Genomic DNA, 19,895 nt, shown 5'->3' on the forward strand with positions numbered 1-19,895 from the left:
CATTTTGTTTCATTCTCATGTGTATTCTGAATATTGTCTTTTGGGTGTCTCTGTGTCTGTGTATTTTAATGGACGAGGCGGGCCATCATACATAATTTTATTTGGGCAGATTACAATTCCGTCCGCATCTGCTGCTTCGATGCTCTGTCGAGAGTCAGGGACCGTTTTGGATGGCGGTTGACTGAAACTATCCGCGGCTTTCGCCATGATGTAATCCTTGAATGTTTCCCAAACACAAGTCGCAAGGTGGCGTTTCGTCGACCTGCGACATCTTGGAAATCGGGAGGGGATGCCAACTGCCCAGGACTGAGACATCACGCATGGAATCATTTGCGGGGACCCTTTTTATCGATAAATCACCTCTATCCTAAATATATAACTGATTGACTTGTTAGTTTCAGTACTCCCCGCGTATCTATCAACTCCCTCTGCGTTGCGTTTCGTTCGCTCTCTATTTATAAAGCACACTCCCATCTCCTACATCCCCTCGTGGGCCTTTTCAGGACCTCAATTCGCCATGTCTCTGTTCTCGCGTCTCTTTCGGCCATTCTCCTCCACCGCCAATACCTCGCTCTCCGTGGGGCCGGCAGAATCCCTCGCCGCGCTGAACTTTCCCGCAAACGCACAGAAGGCCACCATCGCCGCGGGCTGTTTCTGGGGGGTCGAACACCTGTTCCGGAAACAGTTTGGGAACGGGAAGGGTCTCCTGGATGCCAGGGTGGGATACTGTGGAGGAGATACAAAGGCGCCTACGTATAGAAGTGTGTGTTCGGGCATGACGGGGCGTATGTAGACTATACATCTCCTTACAGTTGCTGTGAATCCTACCCTCCCCCGCCTTGTCGTCTCTTTTTTTTTTTTTTTAGCTGTTTCTTGTGGCCTGGTGTATCCTTGGGTTTCCTTTGCTTTCCTCTACGGGAAGCGAGTGGAGTACTTGATATCACTTTGTGTTTTATTAGTGTTATTATTTTTTTTGTTCTTTTTTTCTGGGATGGCGTGGGTTTCTTTGTTCTTTGCTGATCATATATCCGATACTTTTTTTCTTTTTTCCCCTCTCCAGACGCCGAAGCGCTACAGATGGTATTCGACCCGTCCGTCGTGTCGTATCGCCAGCTTTTAGAATTCTTCTACCGCATGCATGATCCCACGACGCTAGACCGACAAGGCGGAGATATCGGGACGCAGTACCGTAGCGCTATCTTCACGCATGACGACGAGCAGCAGCGCATCGCCGAGAAGATCACGGATCAGGTGAACAAGGAGTGGTGGGGGAATAAGGTGACGACCGTTGTGACGCCTATCGGGCAGTGGTGGGATGCCGAGGATTATCATCAGCTGTATCTGCATAAAAATCCAAGCGGATACGAGTGCCCTGCGCAGTATGTGAAAAAAAAAAAAACCTCTATTTGCATCTCTTTTACGTGGGTTGCGAGCTTCAAGTGAGAATGATTCATATACTGACCTTTTTTTTTTCCTTTCATTTCGACAGCTTTGTGCGAAATTTACCACCGCTTTCCTAAAAGGCTTTATGGAGATCCTGGCGTCATTCGAGGTCCAATGGCTGTCTGACAGTAAACTGTCCCTAGACAAAAAGGGGTTTGAAATGAATAGCGAAAGTCCTTTTTAATAAAAGTATGTAACTATGTACATACATACTGCTTATACATAAACACGATTTATATACCCAATCTAAGCGCTTGCACACTTTACTGAATTTGTCGGACAGGAGCCTGGCTATCAAAGGTCATCTTGTCTCCTGCCACTTCGATGTACTCTATTTGTGCTAAAGGTCATTATTGTTGCTTCCCGAAGGGCCTATTGGCATCCGTATTGAAATGGTCTGGTGCCGTGTAGATCGTCACCCGCGGAAGAGTGTACGACCCGACTATCGCTGCCCACGGTTGTCCAAGCCAAGGGCCATTGAGAGCGTGCGTGGATCGAAAAAAAAAAAAAAAAAAAAAAAAAAAAAAAAAAAAAAGAATAAGAAAAAAGGAAAAAAGGAGGACCTCAGGCCATTTTAGCTGAGTGCCAGTGTCCGTGATCCTTTTGGCGCTGAAGGTGCGGATCACAAGAGAGGAAAATGAACTAGTGGATATGTGCGGAATGTCAAGGTCATTTGAATACGCCCGCCCAGCCGGCAGATCTACTGATCCGCAGCAGCACTACTTGCGCAGGATAAGCGAAATGGACGTCTCAGGAGAGAGACAGAGAGAGAGAGAGAGAGGTTTTCTTTTTTGCAGGTGGGACGTGTTGGCTTGTTCCCTAAACGAAAGAAAAAAAAATACTAAAGCAGACTCAACATGCGAGTTGGCGACAATGTCTCCGTTCTCCCGTCATCATCGTCCAGTTGCCGCCCGCAGGTCGAATCTCGACACAAGTTGAAAAAAAAAAGAAAAAAAAAGAAAAAAAGAAAAGAAAAAGGAATTCACATCGGTTGCCGTGCCCAATTTACGGTTAATATTCCTTGTAGACCACATGGCGCGGGTGCTGATTGGGTGCTCCGTTCCTCTCCTTCGAACTGTGATTTGAGCAAGATGCTCGCCTCTTTCAGTCGGGTCTAGAATTCAACCTGCGAGAGAGGCCGGGGTCTGGGCCGAACTCTGGAGTCCCGGGATTGGCGAGTCGGAATGCGTGACCAGACCCGAAGCGAACACACCGACCCGGCCTCGGTGCAACGACGACATTCGGTTCCTTTTTGCGAGCTAACATAGCAAGTTACCTTGAAGGGAAACTAACTACTTGCCTCGTGACGTCGAACTATGTAACTAGACGGGCGGGACACTTCCCTATGTAGGCAGGCAAAGGTATGTTTTTATATTAAAGGAAAAAAAAGGAAAAAAAAAGAAAAGAAAAGAAAAGAAAAGGACCAGAAGCAGCAGGTAAAAGACAGCAATGGCAGGAAGCAGCAAAGCAGTGAGCAACTATAATGAATAATAATAATAATAATAATAATAATAATAAAGCAGTGAGCAAAAATCAACCCATTTTTCTTTTTTCAAACAGGGCAGCTACTAAAGGTTGGATCCTGCCCGGTTTTGATGACGCAGCCAAAAAAAACAAAAAGAATTCCGGGAAAGAACGTTGTGGGGAAAAGTGGGGCCCCGTAGTTAACTTAACTTGTTAACTAAGTAACTAGTTAACTATTCCGTACTAGTTATGTAGTTAAGAGATAAGATAACGAGAAAGGATCTCCACCAAATGTCACCGGAGGTACCTTTAACTCCGCTGTGCCGGTGACCTCGACCGGTCTCTGCACGCATCGACGGGGTGTCACCAGGTAGATGTACACGCATGCACCTCGTGTCCGCCGCCGCCAAAAGCCCCCTCCCCTCGGAGTGCGATGGCGACGACCGACCTAAACCGGAGCACGGAGCACGGATGAGTACCAGCAAAGCAAGCAGCTACATAGCAGCAAGACGGGGAAACATTCCCATCGGGGGACAATAACCGGGATCAAACTGGCCTTACCTGGCCTAGCCGGTACTATCCCCTGTCGCACTCCTTCAGTTCCGCCATCCTGTGTGCGAGCTTGCGCCGTCCGCTGCTGGGTGATCCGCATCGATGGCCAGGAAGTCGTGCGGAGAATGGCACAGAAAACCAACTTGACGCCCTTTGTGGTCCCGGGGTGCTTGATGAGGTGTTTCTCCCCCCCGGAACCACCGCGTCACGAGCGCGCTCTTAACGTTTTGGTGGCGGCGTGGCCTGGACTGGTTCCTCGACAGCCACTGCCAGCGTGTCTCCCTCTCCCTCTCCCTCTCTCTCTCTCTCTCACACTCTCTCGCTCTCTTCCCCCCTCTCACTGTCCGCCCGTACACCCAGGCAAGCATTGACTGTCCTCTCTGGCTGCAATTTTCGGGCGAGAGCGCGTGAGGCACATGACGTAGGCTGGGAGCTCTCCATCCAGGCCAACTCCAATTCATAGCAATCCAGACCCCCACACACATACACATATACACACACACACACACTCTCTCTCTCTCTCTCTTTCTGCTGTTAAATATTGTCAAATCTCCTCCTATATTTACCTGCCTGACCTTGTCACAGCTATCCAAGAAGACGACAGAAGAGATCGTGCTGCAAGGATGAGACCAGTTGCTTTTACTTACCGACATGGCTGGTCCCGCTACACCAAGATCCAAAGCACGGGGCGCACATTCCAGCTCCAGCTCCTGAATCATGTCAGATATGTCCATCAGGGACAGCGTCAGCAGTCTGACCTGTCTTCCACCTCAGGTCCTACCTCAGGGAGGTTCTCCTCAGGTCTTCCCCGTACCATTGCTCCTCCAAAGTCCATCTTCTCAGTGGCTTCCCCGCCCGCCCTCACTCTAACCCCTTCTCCTTCCCCGCTCTCCATCCTACCTCTGTCGGCTGTTCTGCGCTCTTTGTTGATAACCACAGTGTCTTCATCCCCGTCCCTGCTTGCCCCTGCTATAGGTGTAATGTCGTTGATAGCTAATTCCAAGTCTTCAATCCTGAATCCTGATCAGAACTTCGCCCTGAAGTATGTCATGGCAAACACCATATATGCGCAATTCTGCGCCGGTGAGACCCCTGCCGAAGTACGCCAATGCGTCAGGCAGATAAAGCATCTTGGGTATTCTGGCGTGATCCTGGGCTATGCGAGAGAGATAGTCATGGATGAGCGTGAAGCATTTGCGATGGGGCAGAATGCTGGAATTCAAATTGGCACTGCGCAGAAGCTGCAGGAGGATATCTTTGCATGGAGGGATGGAACAATCGCAACTGTCGATTTGGCGGGGGAAGGAAGTTTCGTGGCGGTCAAGTTCACCGGGGCTGGGCGGAAGGCCGTCCAGCAGCTGGTCAGGGGAGAGCGTCCGTGTCCGGACCTCGAGCAGGCAATAGCCGCCATTTGTGATAGAGCTAGAGACCGCGGAGTGCGGTTGCTCATCGACGCGGAACAGCAGGCGGTGCAGCCGACAATAGACGAGTGGACAATCGAGTACGCACGACGGTACAACAATGCGCCCAGCCGCCAAGCGTTGATATATGGCACCTACCAGGCTTACCTGCGCTCCACCCCGTCCACGCTCGCCAAACATTCAGCTATCGCGCAGTCGCAGGGCTTCGTGCTCGGCGTTAAATTGGTGCGGGGCGCCTACCTTGGGACTGAACCGCGACATCTCATCTGGGATACAAAGGAGAAAACAGACGAGGCTTACGATAGTCTTGCCGAAAGTGTGATGAGACGACAATATGGCGAATTGCTTGTTAAGCCTCCCAACGGGCCGGGATCGTTCCCCGAGGTCAATCTCGTACTCGCGTCGCACAACCGCGCCTCCATCCAGCGAGCTCTGAATATCCGCGAGGAGCAAATTCGACGGGGGGAAGATCAAATTGAAATGTCATACGGCCAGCTCTATGGAATGGCAGACGATATCAGCTGCGAACTCGTCCAGCAACGTACACAAGCTCAAGACTTGAACGGAGGCAAGCTGGAGATCCCAAAGCCGTATAAGGCGCTTATATGGGGTACCGTTGGGGAATGCACGAAATATTTGCTGCGAAGGGGAGAGGAGAACCGGGATGCAGCTCTGAGAACGGGGGATACCCGTAGAGCCATGGTGAAAGAGCTCAAGAGACGATTGTTGGGAGGGAATTAAAATGAAGAACCCGGCCTCTTCCCTTCTTTTGTCCCCTTTCCTTTTTTTTTTTTTTTTTTTTTTTTTTTGATGCTGCCAAAATAGATATAATTAGACAGTTAATGATCGATGAGCAATGTGATAATGAAAGTTATGTTTAAATGCATTTCTTTGATGTCTCGCTGCACGCTTATTTTTGATTTCTGGGTACGTTTTCCTGTCTGCTTTCGAGTAGCCTGCATTGTGTCCCCTTTTTTTGACGGAAATCGAAAACGAAAAAACTTTTGTCGCTAAAAGCTTTGAGAGCTCCACGGCTCGGTCGAATAATTTCCTCAGGGGCGGAGAAACAGCGTTTTGAATGTTTGCAGATGTCAAATATATATATTTATATATATATAAAAGCAAAAGAAAGCTGTTTTCTTGATCCTCACTCCTACAAAGAATGTCAGTTAATCAAACATGAGAAGCTATTCAAAGGACGTATCTTTCAACGGATGTTTCTGCTTTTGAAAAACAAAAAAAAGAAAAAAAATGGAAGGGAGGGACATGAGCGTACAAGTTTATCAGAAAAGAGTCAAGGCAGTAGATTGCTTGTTGATTGCCCTGCTGCGCCCAAATCCGCCACATGGCTGGCTCTAAACGCGTAAAAAAGGGGTGGGTTACCGTTACATAAAACAGTCTCTCCCTATGGAGTACCTCATTCAAAAGGCCCGGGAGATATCCGCCATTCTCTAAGGAAAAAAAAAAAAAAAAAATACAGAGTTAAGATGATGGTCTGCTGGTTTCCCTCTCTGTTCCTGCTTTCAAGACTTTTCTCGAAGCGTTATTTTTATTTATATTTTTTTTTTTCAATTATACTTTGAACTCACTGGTTATATATTTGAATTAATAGTGGGAAATCCTTACTGAACACACGAAGACACACATTCCCTCTTCTCTCCTGTGTGGCTGGATATGCCTTATTGTCAAAGCTGGATTGTGGGAAGGGCCGGAGGAAAAGAGATTCGGTTAGGTCTCTTCCCAAGATAGTTGCCGGGAGGTTTCTATTTGCCAGTATCACACAAGTAATTGTTCTTTTTTTCTTTTTGCCGCAGCGACACATATGTCACTTGAACATCCGATTGCATTCACAGTTGTCTCTTGTTGCTGAGGAGTGTCAACGTTCATCAACCTGCTTAGCCTTTCAGTCATTATCACACTTTCTTGCAAGCAGAATTTGTTCAACACCTGCTTGTCAGCATTGGCTTGGTGATATTTATTTCAGCTTAGGACTATCAGCGTCCTTTTAACCCTCAGTGAAGTTGTTGTCGTCTTTTCGTGTATCTTCTGTTGCCGGGCCGTCATTGGGTTCACGTATACAATCAGCTCGCATCAACGCCCCTCTCAGAGAAGAACTGTTAGTCTTTTCTTTCTTTCTTTCTTTCTTTCTCCCTTTCTTTTTTTTCCAAACCTTCTCTTTTCCATTTCTCCCCTCAACTGCTGAAACCGACTTTAGTATACTGCGGCTCAGAAAAGAAGCGAAATCGGCCCGCAAGCAAGATGGCGCAAAGGATCGATGATGCCATGGTGGATGTCATCAACAAGATGAACGACATCACTGAGCACGTAAGTTGTCCTTCGAGTGCTATTTCTCCCCTCAGGGACTCGGAAAACGATATGCTGATGGCCAATACAGCTTCGGGCTCACGAGTTCGTGGAGTCCGCAAATAGAATCGCACGAAACGTCCATGAAGTTATCAACATCTTCACCAACGCGGTGATCAAGTTTAACGATGACCAGATGATCATGCATCAGGTATAGCAAAAGTTGCCCCGTAGGGCAAGAAAGAAAAAAAACTAAAAATAAAAAACGCGAGGCTGTAAAATTTACTGACGATTCGTTTCAGGCTAATCAGGTCGCACCGCGGGCCGAGCCGTCAGCTCCTAAACAGGTAGCTAACAAGAATGGCCAGAGCTTGATGTTATACTCCGACGTCGCGCGTCAAGCTCCAGGCGCAATGTCTGGCTCGAGCTCTGCCCAGGCCACCTCCTCGGGGACCGTTAAGGCCGTTGTAGGTGCACTTGGGCTCACCGCGACTATTCCTTCTCAGATCAATCCCGTTGTTCCGGTTGGCCACCCGCCGATCTTGGACGTGGCCGAGGAGAAGGCGGCAATGCTGACTATCAGCGGTGTCTTCGGGCCTCATTCGCTCAATTTCCTGACCTCGAAGATCCGCGAGGGACCGCTCTTCAGCGTGGAGATCAATTACGCCCAGAACTTCGCTGAAATCACTTTCCAGAAATCAGCTCACGCGGTAGCTTTTCTGGGACAGGAGCGAAGCAAACGTGCAAGAACTGGATCGGGTTTGTTCGGTGGCTCTTATAAGATCGTCTCTGCGGCAGAATTCGCCTGGGACAAGGAGATTCGCAAGATGGAGGCCAAGCCTCGTGAGCGGCGCAGATTGACATTCGCTCGTGGAGGTCTCCTTGGGGGGAACTTGACCGTGAAGAAGATCCTGAACGACATGGGACAGCTAGTTGGAGCCGAAGCAATCGAATTTGTTTGGGCTTTCAATACCGGAAATGGTAAAACACCCCCCCCCTCTCTTCTTTTTATTTTCCTGTTTCCCCTCATCTTCTCTACTCCCAAAGATATCTCACTGGGGTGTAAGGAAGCTAATGTGCGTAGTGACCGCCGTCTTCAAGAGCGTTGCCACGGCACGCACTGTTCGCGACCATTTCCTCGATCTTGCCATCCACAAATCCAACCCGTACTATGACGTTCAGGTCACATTCTCGACGGATCCGTGCGAGAAACAGCTGAACCTCGAATCTCAAATCGGTGTGCCGCAGCATCGTCGCAACCGGGGACGGAGAGCCGGGGCATAAGTGAGTACCCCCGCAGCCTCGTTTCGTGAACTGCCCGCATTGATTGACAATTTGTCTCCCCAAAGTTGATTTGAGTCGTGGGATGGATTTTACGGGCCCGTGCTTGATTTTGCTTGTCTGCTCAGTCCTCTCGTGGCCAGATGTTCAGAACCCTCGACGATGTTTGTAAAGGAGTGATTTTTTTTTCCCCTTCCCCGTGGACCACTGTCTTCAAGATTGCTTCAGGGAATATCGTCGAGGTTATGGCTAACTGGTCCGCTCTGCTGTTTTTCGTGGTTGGATTTCTGTTCTCTCAGCCGTCCTGTTTTATTTATTTTTTTTTTTTCTCTCCCTTCCCACTTCCACGGGGCATGGGGCTCCGGGATCCTCGGATCGAAGCTCCAGCCGATGTGGATGGGTTGGAATGACTTGGATGCGGAATGTCCATTTCAGGGTGGTGATATTATGTTTTATGGATAGCTTGAAATCACCACCGGTTGAATAGCAAGTCTTTACATGCCATTTTCTTCTTCTTGCCACCATTAAACCAGACACTTGACTTTGGTTGAAAGGTAAAAGAAGAAACGTTGTGAAGCCCAAAAATCAGCAGGAAGTGGAGTTTTTGTTCAGCCTAACTAGAACACCACGTGAGCTAGAGCTCTACCTCGAGCGTGACGGAAAAGACTACGCTGCGTCACGACATATGAGGAGTATGTCTGCTCCGTACTACTCCCGACTACCATGTGCCCCCGGGATACGGATAGTCATATCGCGGCGGTTGTGCCCATTCCTTGCCGTCGAGATACTCCACCCACTTCTTGTCGACCAGCTCCCTCATATCGAACCGTTCCTGGTCCTGGTCTATCGTATGGGCATTGACACTGAGATACCCCTTCGACCCGGGTTCCCACTTCTCCTCGCCCATTCTCCATATTCTGGTCATCTTCCCCTCGCTCGGCTTGCCCAGCTTTGCTTCAAGATCGATCTCCTCACTCTGACCGTTCGTACAAACGGTAAAGCATCGCACGCCGCAGGTGGGGCAGAAGCGCCAATCTAGGTTCTTTTCAAAGCAGGTATAGTTCGAAAGTTCCGCTGGATCTGACGGGGAGAGTAGAACGAAGTCCTTCGCGGGGTTGGGTAAACGCATGTGGAAAATCCCCATCTTGAGGCACGTCGAGCAGTTGCACTTGTAGAACCGCATCGCGTTCTTCCGGTCAATCCCGGGCCCGATCGGCGGAGGTATAGTAGCGAAGGCGATATAACGCACTTTGCCGCAGTGGCAGGAGCCGTGGTAGCCACGGCGGTTTGGCGAGGGCTCGGTGGAAGACATCTCGTCGGCGGTGAGTGACCCTCGTGGTGGTGCCAGATGGGGATTCGCTGATCCAACAACTCCCGTGAGAATAAATACAAACGCGACATCGCCAGGCAGCAGCGGGACGACGCGCTAAAACCCCGCATTCTTCAGCTGGGGATCAGCGAAGCGAGCGGGTCGGGAATGCAAGTGATTTTAAATCAGCCGCTCGGACCGACATTTGCTCTTCATTTGTCTGAACTTCTGACAATCCTCTGCTCCATCACAGTGGAAATACTTTTTACCAGCACACCTGGCACGCTGATTGCACGCGTATCAAATGATTTTGTTTTCCATGGACGACGTGAATACAACACTAATTTGAGCTTGTCCGTTTTGAAATTGATAGATCACGAAAACCATGGTTTAAAGAAAAGTATTCCAGGTGGGCAACCATTCCAATCAAAATGATCTTTGTTTGAGGGAAGGAAAAAAAAAAAAGAAAAAAAAGAAAAAAAAAGGAAAAGAACAAGAAGGATGAGGGGCGAGTTGAAAAGAGAATTCGAACTGTTGATGGGTTGTGGTGTCAGGTTGAGTTAACATCGGACAAAAAAAGAGAATGTCACAAACGGTTTCACTTCAACCAACGCCCTGGATCGAAATGTCTGGGGGGACGTGGAAATGTTTCGACGCATGAGAGGCGGGTCCCGCCTGTACATGCTTCCGGGACCCACGGCAAGCCAAACCAAAACCCCCCGCAGCAGCCAAAAACTCTGGAAATTACGCATCTTGTTGGAACGAGCCGCATCCGCCAAAATGTATGACGTCCAGGCAGAAGAAGACCATCAGCCATCGTGATGCAGAGGCATCCTGTTCATCTGATTCCCGCCCTCTCCCCCTTCTTCTTTTTTTTTCCGGTGTGTGACTGCTGGGCGATCGAGGAGCTGCGGAAAAACTCCGACATCCACGCACCGCGTCACACCAAGGGGCATCGGATGGGGTTTCTGGTGAGACGTCTGTCTCTGAAGCCGGTCGGGCTAGTCAGTCACACCCCCAAGGAGGCGAAGTTGGACAAGTCAGGCCATGCCAAACGTCTTGTGACGAAACAATACCACGAAAGTTGGCTAAACAACAGCCCGAAGAGACCAGGCTTTCCGCCTCCACGTACACCCCCGGGGAAGAGGCGGCGAATGACCATCCGAGCTCTGTCTCGAGTGCAGTCCGCCCTGTATTTTTAAACTCTTATTTTCTTTTTTCTTTTTCTTTTCTCTTTTTTTTTTTTTTTTTTTTTTTCCTGTATTTGTCCTATGCGAGTGAGACATCAGGTGGCATGAGAAGTGGCCCCGCTAAACCTAAACGGACGAAAGTCGCATCGAACTCGCCCGCTGATTGGCTGCAGTTGACGAACTCTCCCCTCAAATCGGCTGCGGACTTTCCGCGCCAAAATGCTTGTTCTTCCGGATATTTCGGATGACGGCGGTTCTGATTGGCTGTGGCTATAAGTTCTGTTGCTGCTGATTGGTGGAAGCCTCACCAAGGCAATTGACTTTGGAAATTCCGTGGGCTCTCCTTGGCGTGGTATCAGAAGACACCCCCCTGAATCCTAGCTTGCTCGCTCTCGCGTAGGAAAGTGGCAGCCGGTAGCAAAGTCAGTCAAGTCACAGCCTGTCAACTCAGTTATATCATGCTCGCAGTGGGCCCTCCCTGGCATCTTCCTCGACCCTCATTTTCCCAGTCCACTTCCACCTTTCGTTTTTTCCTCTTCTCTCATCCCACCCCATCCCATCTCGTCTCCAGAGGCAGCAGTCACTCGTTTCACGCTCTCTCCCCTTTGCAGATCGAGTCTCATTCTCTCGTCCTTCTTCTTCTTCTTCTTCTTCTTCTTCTTCTTCGTCTTTGCTTATTTTTATTTTTATTTTTTTGGTGTTTCTTTTCGGGCTTCCGTCTCCTCCCATCCTTCCTGCCTCCCGCAACCCCTTTTTCCGGGTTTCCCGTTTCGCAGTCCCTCGTTGTGGAAGTCGCGCTTTCCCCCCACCCAACAATAAAAACTTCCGTTTGCTCTTTCCCGCTTCGATCTCCACTTAAAACTCCATCGATCTTTCCCCCCGGCGCAAGTTGTAGGTCCTTCCCAGATCGTGCGTCGAAACGGGAACTTTTTATCTCTTTCGGGCAAATCGTTTATGAACAATATCCAGCGCTGCCTGCTCCGTATATATACACACGCCTCCCTATATATACGGTCCATCCCATTATATTATATCAGTCTACATCGCCAGGGGCGCGGAAAACCCAAAATCCCTTTGAACGACTGCTTGCTCCCCCGATCTCCTCGCCATGACTCGTCTGCTGGCATACGCACTGGCTTTGGCCCTTTCGTCCCAAGCCTTCGTGGCCGCCAAGCCGCAGAAGTGCGGCCCAAGCCAGAAGTGCCCTGAAAGCGCTCCGTGCTGTTCTCGTGTGTGAAACCTTTACTGACCCCGACTCCGTATGCTTTTGCGCCGGAGCTCGATCGTTAACGTGCTGTTGTTCATATAGAATACGGAGACTGCGGCTCCGGTGCATACTGCCTCGGTGGCTGCGACCCAAAATGGTCCTTCGCAATCGACTCTTGCCTTCCGGCGCCCGTATGCAAGAGCAAGACCTACAGGTGGGATAACCTTGATGGCGTCGCCCCCAACACAAAGTACCTTGGCGATGCGAGCAAGGCGGACTGGGTATCGAGTGGCGAGCCGTTGACGAGCGACGGCAGTCTCATCTTGACCATGGCTCCCGATACCGTTGGTACGCTCATGGCTAACAACCATTACATGTGGTACGGCAAGACCACTGCTCGGTTGAAGACTAGCCGTGGCAAGGGCGTGGTCACTGCATTTATCCTCCTCTCCGACATGAAGGACGAGATCGACTTCGAGTTTGTCGGCGTCGATTTGCAGAATGCTCAGACCAACTACTACTTCCAAGGAATCACCGACTGTTAGTCACAATTTCCTCTTCTCCCCTGACCTTTTTTTCGTAAAAATTCTTGTACTTGAGAACGGCACTCACATATTGCCTGCAGATACTAACGGACAAAACGCGTCTGCTTCTGACACCTTCGATGAATTTCACACCTACGAGATCGACTGGAAGCCTGAGTCGATCACGTGGTCCATCGACGGCAAGCCCGTCCGCGTCAAGAAGAGATCTGAAACCTTCAACAAGACCTCGAACCAATACGCCTACCCTCAAACCCCCTCCCGTGTGCAACTCTCCCTCTGGCCGGCCGGTCTTCCAAGTAATGGTGAGGGCACTATCGAATGGGCTGGCGGGCTTGTTGATTGGAACCACGAAGACATCAAGAACCACGGCTATTATTATGCTCTCTTTGATGAAGTCACCGTCGAGTGCTACGATCCCCCAAATGACGCCAAGGTTGAGGGCAGCAAGTCCTACATCTTCACCGATGAGAAGGGAACCGAAGATACAGTCAAGATTACCAATAAGAATACCGTTTTGAAGTCATTCCTGGGCAACGGCCGTGACACCGATAAGGATTATCCATCCGCCAGTGGAACCAGGAGACCCAGTCAGACCAGCGATCTTGCAGTCGTTCCCGGTTTGAGTGGTGCCGGGCCCGGAGCTGATGGGAACCGAGGAGACAGCGACGGCTCCGACGGTGGTTCACCTAACGGCGGCAATAGACCAAACCCCACGGACTTCTCTCAGGGTGGCGACCGGGGCAATGAGAGCAGCGGTGCGTCACCCCAAAACGAGCAAGTGCTGAAAGGGTCCCTGTTTGCAGTGCTTGTGGCTCTTGTGGTCCTTGTTACCATGTAATATTTCTATGCTCTTTTTACAGTTGTATATATTTTAGGGAAAATCTTTTTTTCCCTCACGTCTGCTTGCAGTTGGGATACTCGATTGTTAGAGCTATACGCTTTAATTGACGCTTTTTAGCTTACGGAGTACTTGAATGTCATTTTCAGCATGGCGGTCTGCACCATTAAATAGGTACTAATAATGATTCAAGATAAATACCATTCATCAGATTAGCAATAACTGGCCTCTCTACTTCTTGCAGCTGATAGCTCTCAGGTTGCTGGTTGAATTTTCAAGCACTAAGTCACAAACAGTTTTACTCTCTTCGACATTATAGCAGCATGCGTGGGTATCCATACCAATCCCCAGCTGGATTCTGCCATTCTCATCCGATCCGGGCCGGCCTTGTGGTATATCAGCTGCGGGAAACTTTATTACGATTGGCAGTACATCAGTGCTGATCCAAGAACAAAGTTGGGTCGAGGAAATTTGTGGTCTAAAAACTGTTGCAACGTGCTGGTACCATCTGGCTTGATATTCTCTACAATCTTCACTCTGTGAAAAGAGCAAACATACACCAGCCGGCCCAACCTAAGCATCCTGTGGGCCTAACTAGTGAGTTTGTTTGTAAAACCCCCCCCCTCCTCTCTCTCTCTTTTCTGTTCAACATTTCGAAAGCTGACAGGGAATATGAGACATGAATCCCACCCCCTGATCGATCACAGACAAACTGATTTCCAGTTGTCAATTCTTCCGGGTTTTGAAAGTATCTATCCTGTATTATGGACTCTTTTGACAGCGAACATTTCTTCCAAGGGTAAGCACCCAGCGGCTGTTAAAAATGTTATGTGTTTGTGCATCTTTGTTTGTTGCCAATGTCCATTTGCTCAGAGCAAGCAAAAGGAACAAAATCCTCATCTAAAGTGCTATGGAACTTAGCCAACTAGAAGAATTCAAGATTCTTTTTGCTCTTGAATTTCTTTTCTCCTTTTCCTTTTCCTTTTTTTTTTTTTTTTTTTTTTTTTTTTTTTTTTTTTTTTGGTTTTTGGGGAGAAGGGGGGGGGGGGGTGGTTTTCTTCTAAAATATTTGTTTACAGGATTTGCGATGAGATTTTGGTCACTACACTACACTACCCAAGTGGGCTTTGATCCATTCTTCGGGTCAGCCTACACTGAGACAGTTCTGCGATTTATATCCCAGAAAGCTTTGCCTTTCCGATACCCAAACAAACAGATATCAAGGAGGCTCTCAACAGGCCCCTTCGATGTGTGGACCAAAAAAAGCACAATTTGGTTTACCCAAACACCTCTGTGCTATCTAATGATATTTACTACATTCAGGGAAACATGCTCCTCCTTGCCAGTTGGATGAGAGACCCAATTGATTATGTGAAGCCATAAATAGCATGCTGGATATAAGTCCCGAGGGGCGGGGGAGTCTTTGGCGGGGATTGATTGCCGAAATTGTCCATACTGGCTTTCTCCTTCGTTTTCTTTCTTGAGACGGCAAATATAACTAGCGGCCAGGCCTATGAGAGAGGGCGGTTTGCCTGTGGCTTTTGTCTACAGGAATTCTCAGGATACAAACACAACATATCCAAGATGGAGATATCCTTCAAGCCCGTTCTCTTTGTTTCATCTTTTCCTCGTTAAGTGTAGGACCTATCCGTATGGCATATTACCCTGTCAACGCGGGTAATCCAACAGGAAAAGCCATTATCATCAAGATAAGGGCAAGAGAATCCGCAAACCACAGCTCATCAGCTGAAAATTTTTATATTTATATTTATTTTATTTTATTTTATTTTATTTTTTTCTTTCCATTTCTCAACTCCCCTCACCGTTGGAAGACAATGTGCCTCTATAACCGGGCAATTTACTCATGCAACCACTTCGACTACATCCTCGCCTACAACTGCTACGACGTCTTCTTCCAACTCCAACGGATAAATGACTCCTGGGAGCGCAGTAACTACGCTATTCCCTTTGAGCTCAGCCCAAACTGCAGCCCTTCATTGACAAACATAATCGGCCCGATTTACTCCCCACACCCGTGTGATGTCTGTCTTTGGAGGGATCGAGAAAGAAGGTTCTTTGAAGGCGCGAGCTGCTTTTTTGTGGGAACGGGGGGAAGAACTTGAACTTCGCCTTTCCCTCCTTCCCCCTTGTTGCTGGTATAAAGAAAAGAAAAGAAAAGAAGCTGGGCCGCTTTGGTTGGAACTGGAGGGGATGAGCTTCTCTGCACGGGATGATAGACATGGTAATATGTGGCGTCAATCTTGATACAGCCGTCCCCAAAGAGGTGATCTGAAAGGGGAGGTTGGAATTTTGGTTGAGACCTGTGGAAGGGGGATAGCACACGGACAAGGGTGGACAATGGCTTTGATATCGCTACGCATCAGGAATTTTTTTTTTTTTTTTTTTTTTAAGAAAACGCAGCTAGTTCCGATCCAGCTGCAGGAGGAATCAATAAAACTTCTCAGAGGCTTCTGGGGCCATTAATGCCGCTAAGATAGAGAAAACTTAGAGAATTGTGCGTACTTTCTAATCAGCCAAGAGAAAAAGAAAACACATTTGATATTACATCTTGTTCTCCAATATAATGTCTGATAACAAGATTGACGATCGAGACTCAAGCTAGCGGGCCCCGTGTCTCTACAAAAATGTATGTAATTCCGCACTTGGTTTGATAAAAGAACGCCGTACACTTGGCCAGATAAAATCCAAGAAAAGAAATAGAAAATGCACGTGGGCCAGAACGTGGATATCTCCACCAGATTAAAAGCAATGGTTCAGTCTTGTAGGAGACCAATCAATAGGTGAGCGCTGATTCAATGCACCGCTCCGCAACCACATCCTCCACCGCCGATATAATTGACGCTTCTCCCAGAGAGACTACGTTTCTTGAAGTCGCCATGGTAGGTGTCGAGTTCATCGACGACGACATCATCAGCTAATGGTTCGCCCATCCAGGCGTAATCATGGGTGGCAGCTTTTGGACTAGTTTGAGTCTCCTTGAGTTTTTGGGTGATTGCATCAAGATCCAAGTCGAGATATTTAGCTAAGAAGTCGCCAACTTCGGTGTTTTCGTGATTACCGACAAGATCCAAGGCGTCTTCTGGGGAAGAGGCGTAGATATTCACATCCGCAGCTAGTGCAAAGTATAAGTCAGATAGCTGCTTTGTATAAAATAGAAAAAAAAAAGAAGAAAATTCACAAGACCTACCGGAATGTCCATGAGTTGACCATCCTATCTGGGCTCTTCGGCTGATCATGTCAGCGAAAACATACGCGGCCGGCACCGGGTCGCCGGCCTGGAGGAGTTGGTCGATTTCGGAATTTTTCGCATCAAATATTCCAAGTCCCTTCTCCACGAATTGTCGACGTACGTACGCACGCTGCTCCTCCTTGGGCACGGATTTTCCTTCGTCATCAAGGTAGTTATAGAGCTTGGTCTCTAAGTACTCAGAGGAATGCGTGGCATTCTCAAGGACACCTGGGAACCATTTGTAGTCAGGATACGACTCATGAAGCTGCCGGGCCGCCGATAGGCCTCCGGTCTCGTGATCCGATGTGCTAACAAGCACACCGGGAGTAGAGTCTTTTTCAAGGAATTCCAGGACAGCAGCAAAAGCTCTATCATAAGCTAGGACTTCATGGACCTGGGCGGCAGGATCATTGCCATGGCCAGCATGGTCAATACGCGAACCTTCAATCATAATAAAGAAGCCCTTGTCGCTATCGCGTGTGGCATCGCTTAAGGCTTTCAAGGCCGTGCGAGTCATTTCTTCCAGAGAAGGATATATGTCGTTTTGAAATCGACGGTCAATTTCGAATGGCACATTCTTTTCCGCGATAAGGCCAAGTAATGGAAGCTGGGCCGCACTGCCCATTTTAAGTCCATCGAACCCTTCACGGTCATCAATATATGAAAAACCTTTAGATTTGGCAAGCTGCACAATATCTCTGGCGTCACCACGACAGCTGCCAGAAGTAGTGTTTGGAAGGAAATGGCATCTGCCTCCCCCAATGATAAGATCAACCTGGCGTCCCAGCGGGTATTCTCCGATTTGGTGCTCTGCAATCAAGTCCTCATACGAGCGCATGTTGGCATGGGAAGAAAAGCAGGCGGGGGTGGCATCTGTAATTCTTGTTGTAACCACCAACCCTGTCATATACCCAGCCGCCTTCGCTGCCTCTAGGACGGTCCCGCATGGGCTATGGTCGGGCAGCACAGAGATAGCACCGTTATAACTCTTCTTCGCACAAGAAAATGCCGTCGCGCCCGCCGCAGAGTCCGTAATCAAGCTAGACGATGATCTTGTTCGAGACTGTCCGATATGATGCTTATCCAAAACGAGAATATCGTCGATGGGAAGGCCATCCCGCGATTGCCGGAAGCTCCGTGTCATCGACAAACTCGTAGGGCCCATTCCATCAGAAACCATGAAAATAAGATTCCGTTTTCCTGCCGGCTTATCGCCGGGGGCCAAGCTTCCTTCACGTCTACCGGTCGACTGCTGATGCTGGTACACGACTGCGAGGATGATAACGGCTGCAGTGGCTATTAAAGCCCAGGAGAACAATCCAACTTCACGCCAGAATGATGGACCACGGCGACGCTCGCTTCGATGAGTCCGCTGACCGGTGAGGAGGGCATCTTCTTCGGCATCGCTTCGTTCCGGCGAGTGGTCGGAGGGTACTAGCAAGGGATCGTTCCGGGACATTATGACGACAGTCGTCTAAACGCAGAGCGAGGTTCGGGTGAAATCACCCGGGGAAATGACTGGATATTATAGGAGCGAGAGGCATCCAAGTCACCTCATAGTAAAAGGAGATTAAGGCCAGGAAGAGAGAAGGCTACTGTTGAGGTTGATGATGCTGATACGGGCGCCTCCCCCCGGGCTGTTGAACCTTGGTTGGTGTCACTGGCGCGCCAAGCCTCCCCGTTTTGGTCATTTGACGGCTCAGGCACACTGGAACGCGGGCGACCTTGGAAGGCTTTGATATTTGATAGATATATGTAATTTAGTCTCGATACGATTTATTTTATTTTACTATCCGAGAGCTCAACTATTTAGGATAGTTAGCTTATCCACTCCGTAATTAACGAACCATCCAGCCCAATAGTGGAGATGCGCCTCCCAAAAACAAAACAAAAAAAAAAAAAAAAAAAAAAAAAGCACCGGATTTCCTCCAATATTCGTCTCGCCGATTTGAAGGAAAACATAGCCCTGCCGTCTTTACAATCCTATCTGTACACTTCGACAACTTGTAGATAAACCTCAAAACACGCTTTCGATCCGTGGAGTATACAACTCCCTCTGCATTGGCACTAACCTTTCCGTCCTAGAGGAATCAGTGCCGCAGCAACTTCTCGAACTCCTCGCTCCGTAGCAAGAAGATTAAACTGCGCAGCGGCGTTTCTTGTATCTTGGATCTCAATACGTATTCCGAGCTGGTTAATATGCCTTCTCGTCTCCGGCGAAATCGGGCGAATAGTTCTACCAAGACCAAGGATAAGCAGGTCTACACGAAGAGCAGAAAGGAGTTAGTAAAAGTCAGCGAACCAAAAAGATATCACATCTCCTCCCAGACCAATTGAACAAGCAGGAAAAGGACATTCTCAACCCACCAGGCTTCGGCCACACCAAACTCAAAACACCCCATGCCTCTTCCGCAACCTCCCACTGGCCCTTCTCATTGACCATGGCTCCCTTCCCAGCCTCCCACGGCTTCCACGCAAACACCTCGCCATCGACCAACAAGCACCCACTCCCATCGGTAATCTTAACCCCATTATTTAGATGAAACCCATCTTCCAAACAAGCATCAATCGCCGTGGATGGAGCCGCAACGTTGGCAAAGACATCCAACGCCCCAAGATCCGTCCGCATGCTCGTGTTCGTGTCCGAGTCTTCCGGCGGCGGCGGCCCGCGGTAGCGGGTTTTCGGCTTCAGGTCTGCGGTGGTGAGCTCAGTGCGGCGACGAGGCTGTGGCGGCGGCGCCCGTCGTGGAGGCTGAAGGGGCGGTTGCCTGCCGTTGCCACCATGGTTGCTGCTTTCCGGGCCATTCAGGGCGACCGAAGAGGATATTGCGCGGTGTTGCTGCGAAATCGGCACGATGAAGGGGGGATTGGCGGGTCGGGAAACCGGACACCGGCGGAGATGTGGTTGTTGCGCAATGGCCCTTTCGGACGACGTAATGGATGCTCGCAATATCCGAAGGAGCTGGGTGGATGGAGAATGCATCTTCGGTGTACTTTGTGATTCGTGTCAAAAATGAGAATGCAAGAGTACAGCATGCACCTCGGACGTATGTACGTATGTCTCGTCGCCCCAGCGATCGGGTAGTTATTA

At 49.1% G+C, this 19,895-nt stretch overlaps 7 protein-coding genes across 7 annotated transcripts; 4 read left to right on the top strand and 3 right to left on the bottom strand.

The window, feature by feature from the left end:
* Window positions 1–276: 276 nt before the first annotated feature.
* MXR1 (Peptide-methionine (S)-S-oxide reductase) lies at window positions 277–1,691 on the top strand. Its single transcript, XM_003071647.2, has 3 exons — window positions 277–785; window positions 1,061–1,379; window positions 1,490–1,691. Exons 1-3 carry the CDS (start codon window positions 518–520, stop codon window positions 1,518–1,520), a joined length of 618 nt encoding a protein of 205 aa, XP_003071693.1. The 5' UTR covers window positions 277–517; the 3' UTR covers window positions 1,521–1,691.
* A 2,031-nt stretch (window positions 1,692–3,722) lies between these two features.
* Window positions 3,723–5,858, top strand: PUT1_3 (proline dehydrogenase). The gene has a single exon (XM_003071646.2). The coding sequence runs from the start codon at window positions 4,083–4,085 to the stop codon at window positions 5,619–5,621; it is 1,539 nt and encodes a 512-aa protein (XP_003071692.2). The 5' UTR covers window positions 3,723–4,082; the 3' UTR covers window positions 5,622–5,858.
* A 1,281-nt stretch (window positions 5,859–7,139) lies between these two features.
* D8B26_003895 (uncharacterized protein) lies at window positions 7,140–8,468 on the top strand (the record flags this gene model as incomplete). The annotated part of the gene is made up of 4 exons (XM_003071645.2): window positions 7,140–7,205; window positions 7,276–7,395; window positions 7,487–8,165; window positions 8,269–8,468. The coding sequence occupies 4 exons, from the start codon at window positions 7,140–7,142 to the stop codon at window positions 8,466–8,468; spliced, it is 1,065 nt and encodes a 354-aa protein (XP_003071691.1).
* Window positions 8,469–9,183: 715 nt separating this feature from the next.
* Window positions 9,184–9,777, bottom strand: D8B26_003896 (uncharacterized protein; the record flags this gene model as incomplete). The annotated part of the gene is made up of 1 exon (XM_066124300.1): window positions 9,184–9,777. The coding sequence occupies one exon, from the start codon at window positions 9,775–9,777 to the stop codon at window positions 9,184–9,186; it is 594 nt and encodes a 197-aa protein (XP_065980380.1).
* Window positions 9,778–11,368: 1,591 nt separating this feature from the next.
* CRF2 (Putative glycosidase crf2) lies at window positions 11,369–13,773 on the top strand. Its single transcript, XM_003071644.2, has 3 exons — window positions 11,369–12,193; window positions 12,274–12,711; window positions 12,797–13,773. Exons 1-3 carry the CDS (start codon window positions 12,073–12,075, stop codon window positions 13,552–13,554), a joined length of 1,317 nt encoding a protein of 438 aa, XP_003071690.2. The 5' UTR covers window positions 11,369–12,072; the 3' UTR covers window positions 13,555–13,773.
* A 2,252-nt stretch (window positions 13,774–16,025) lies between these two features.
* D8B26_003898 (uncharacterized protein) lies at window positions 16,026–18,489 on the bottom strand. Its single transcript, XM_003071643.2, has 2 exons — window positions 16,763–18,489; window positions 16,026–16,687 (listed from the first exon to the last, which is right to left on the bottom strand). The coding sequence occupies exons 1-2, from the start codon at window positions 18,261–18,263 to the stop codon at window positions 16,368–16,370; spliced, it is 1,821 nt and encodes a 606-aa protein (XP_003071689.2). The 5' UTR covers window positions 18,264–18,489; the 3' UTR covers window positions 16,026–16,367.
* A 79-nt stretch (window positions 18,490–18,568) lies between these two features.
* Window positions 18,569–19,787, bottom strand: D8B26_003899 (uncharacterized protein; the record flags this gene model as incomplete). Its single annotated transcript, XM_003071642.2, has 2 exons — window positions 18,569–19,065; window positions 19,172–19,787. 2 exons carry the CDS (start codon window positions 19,785–19,787, stop codon window positions 18,872–18,874), a joined length of 810 nt encoding a protein of 269 aa, XP_003071688.2. The 3' UTR covers window positions 18,569–18,871.
* Window positions 19,788–19,895: the final 108 nt, after the last annotated feature.

Source organism: Coccidioides posadasii, chromosome 2, assembly GCF_018416015.2.
Source record: "Coccidioides posadasii str. Silveira chromosome 2, complete sequence".
Lineage (NCBI taxonomy): Eukaryota > Fungi > Ascomycota > Eurotiomycetes > Onygenales > Onygenaceae > Coccidioides > Coccidioides posadasii.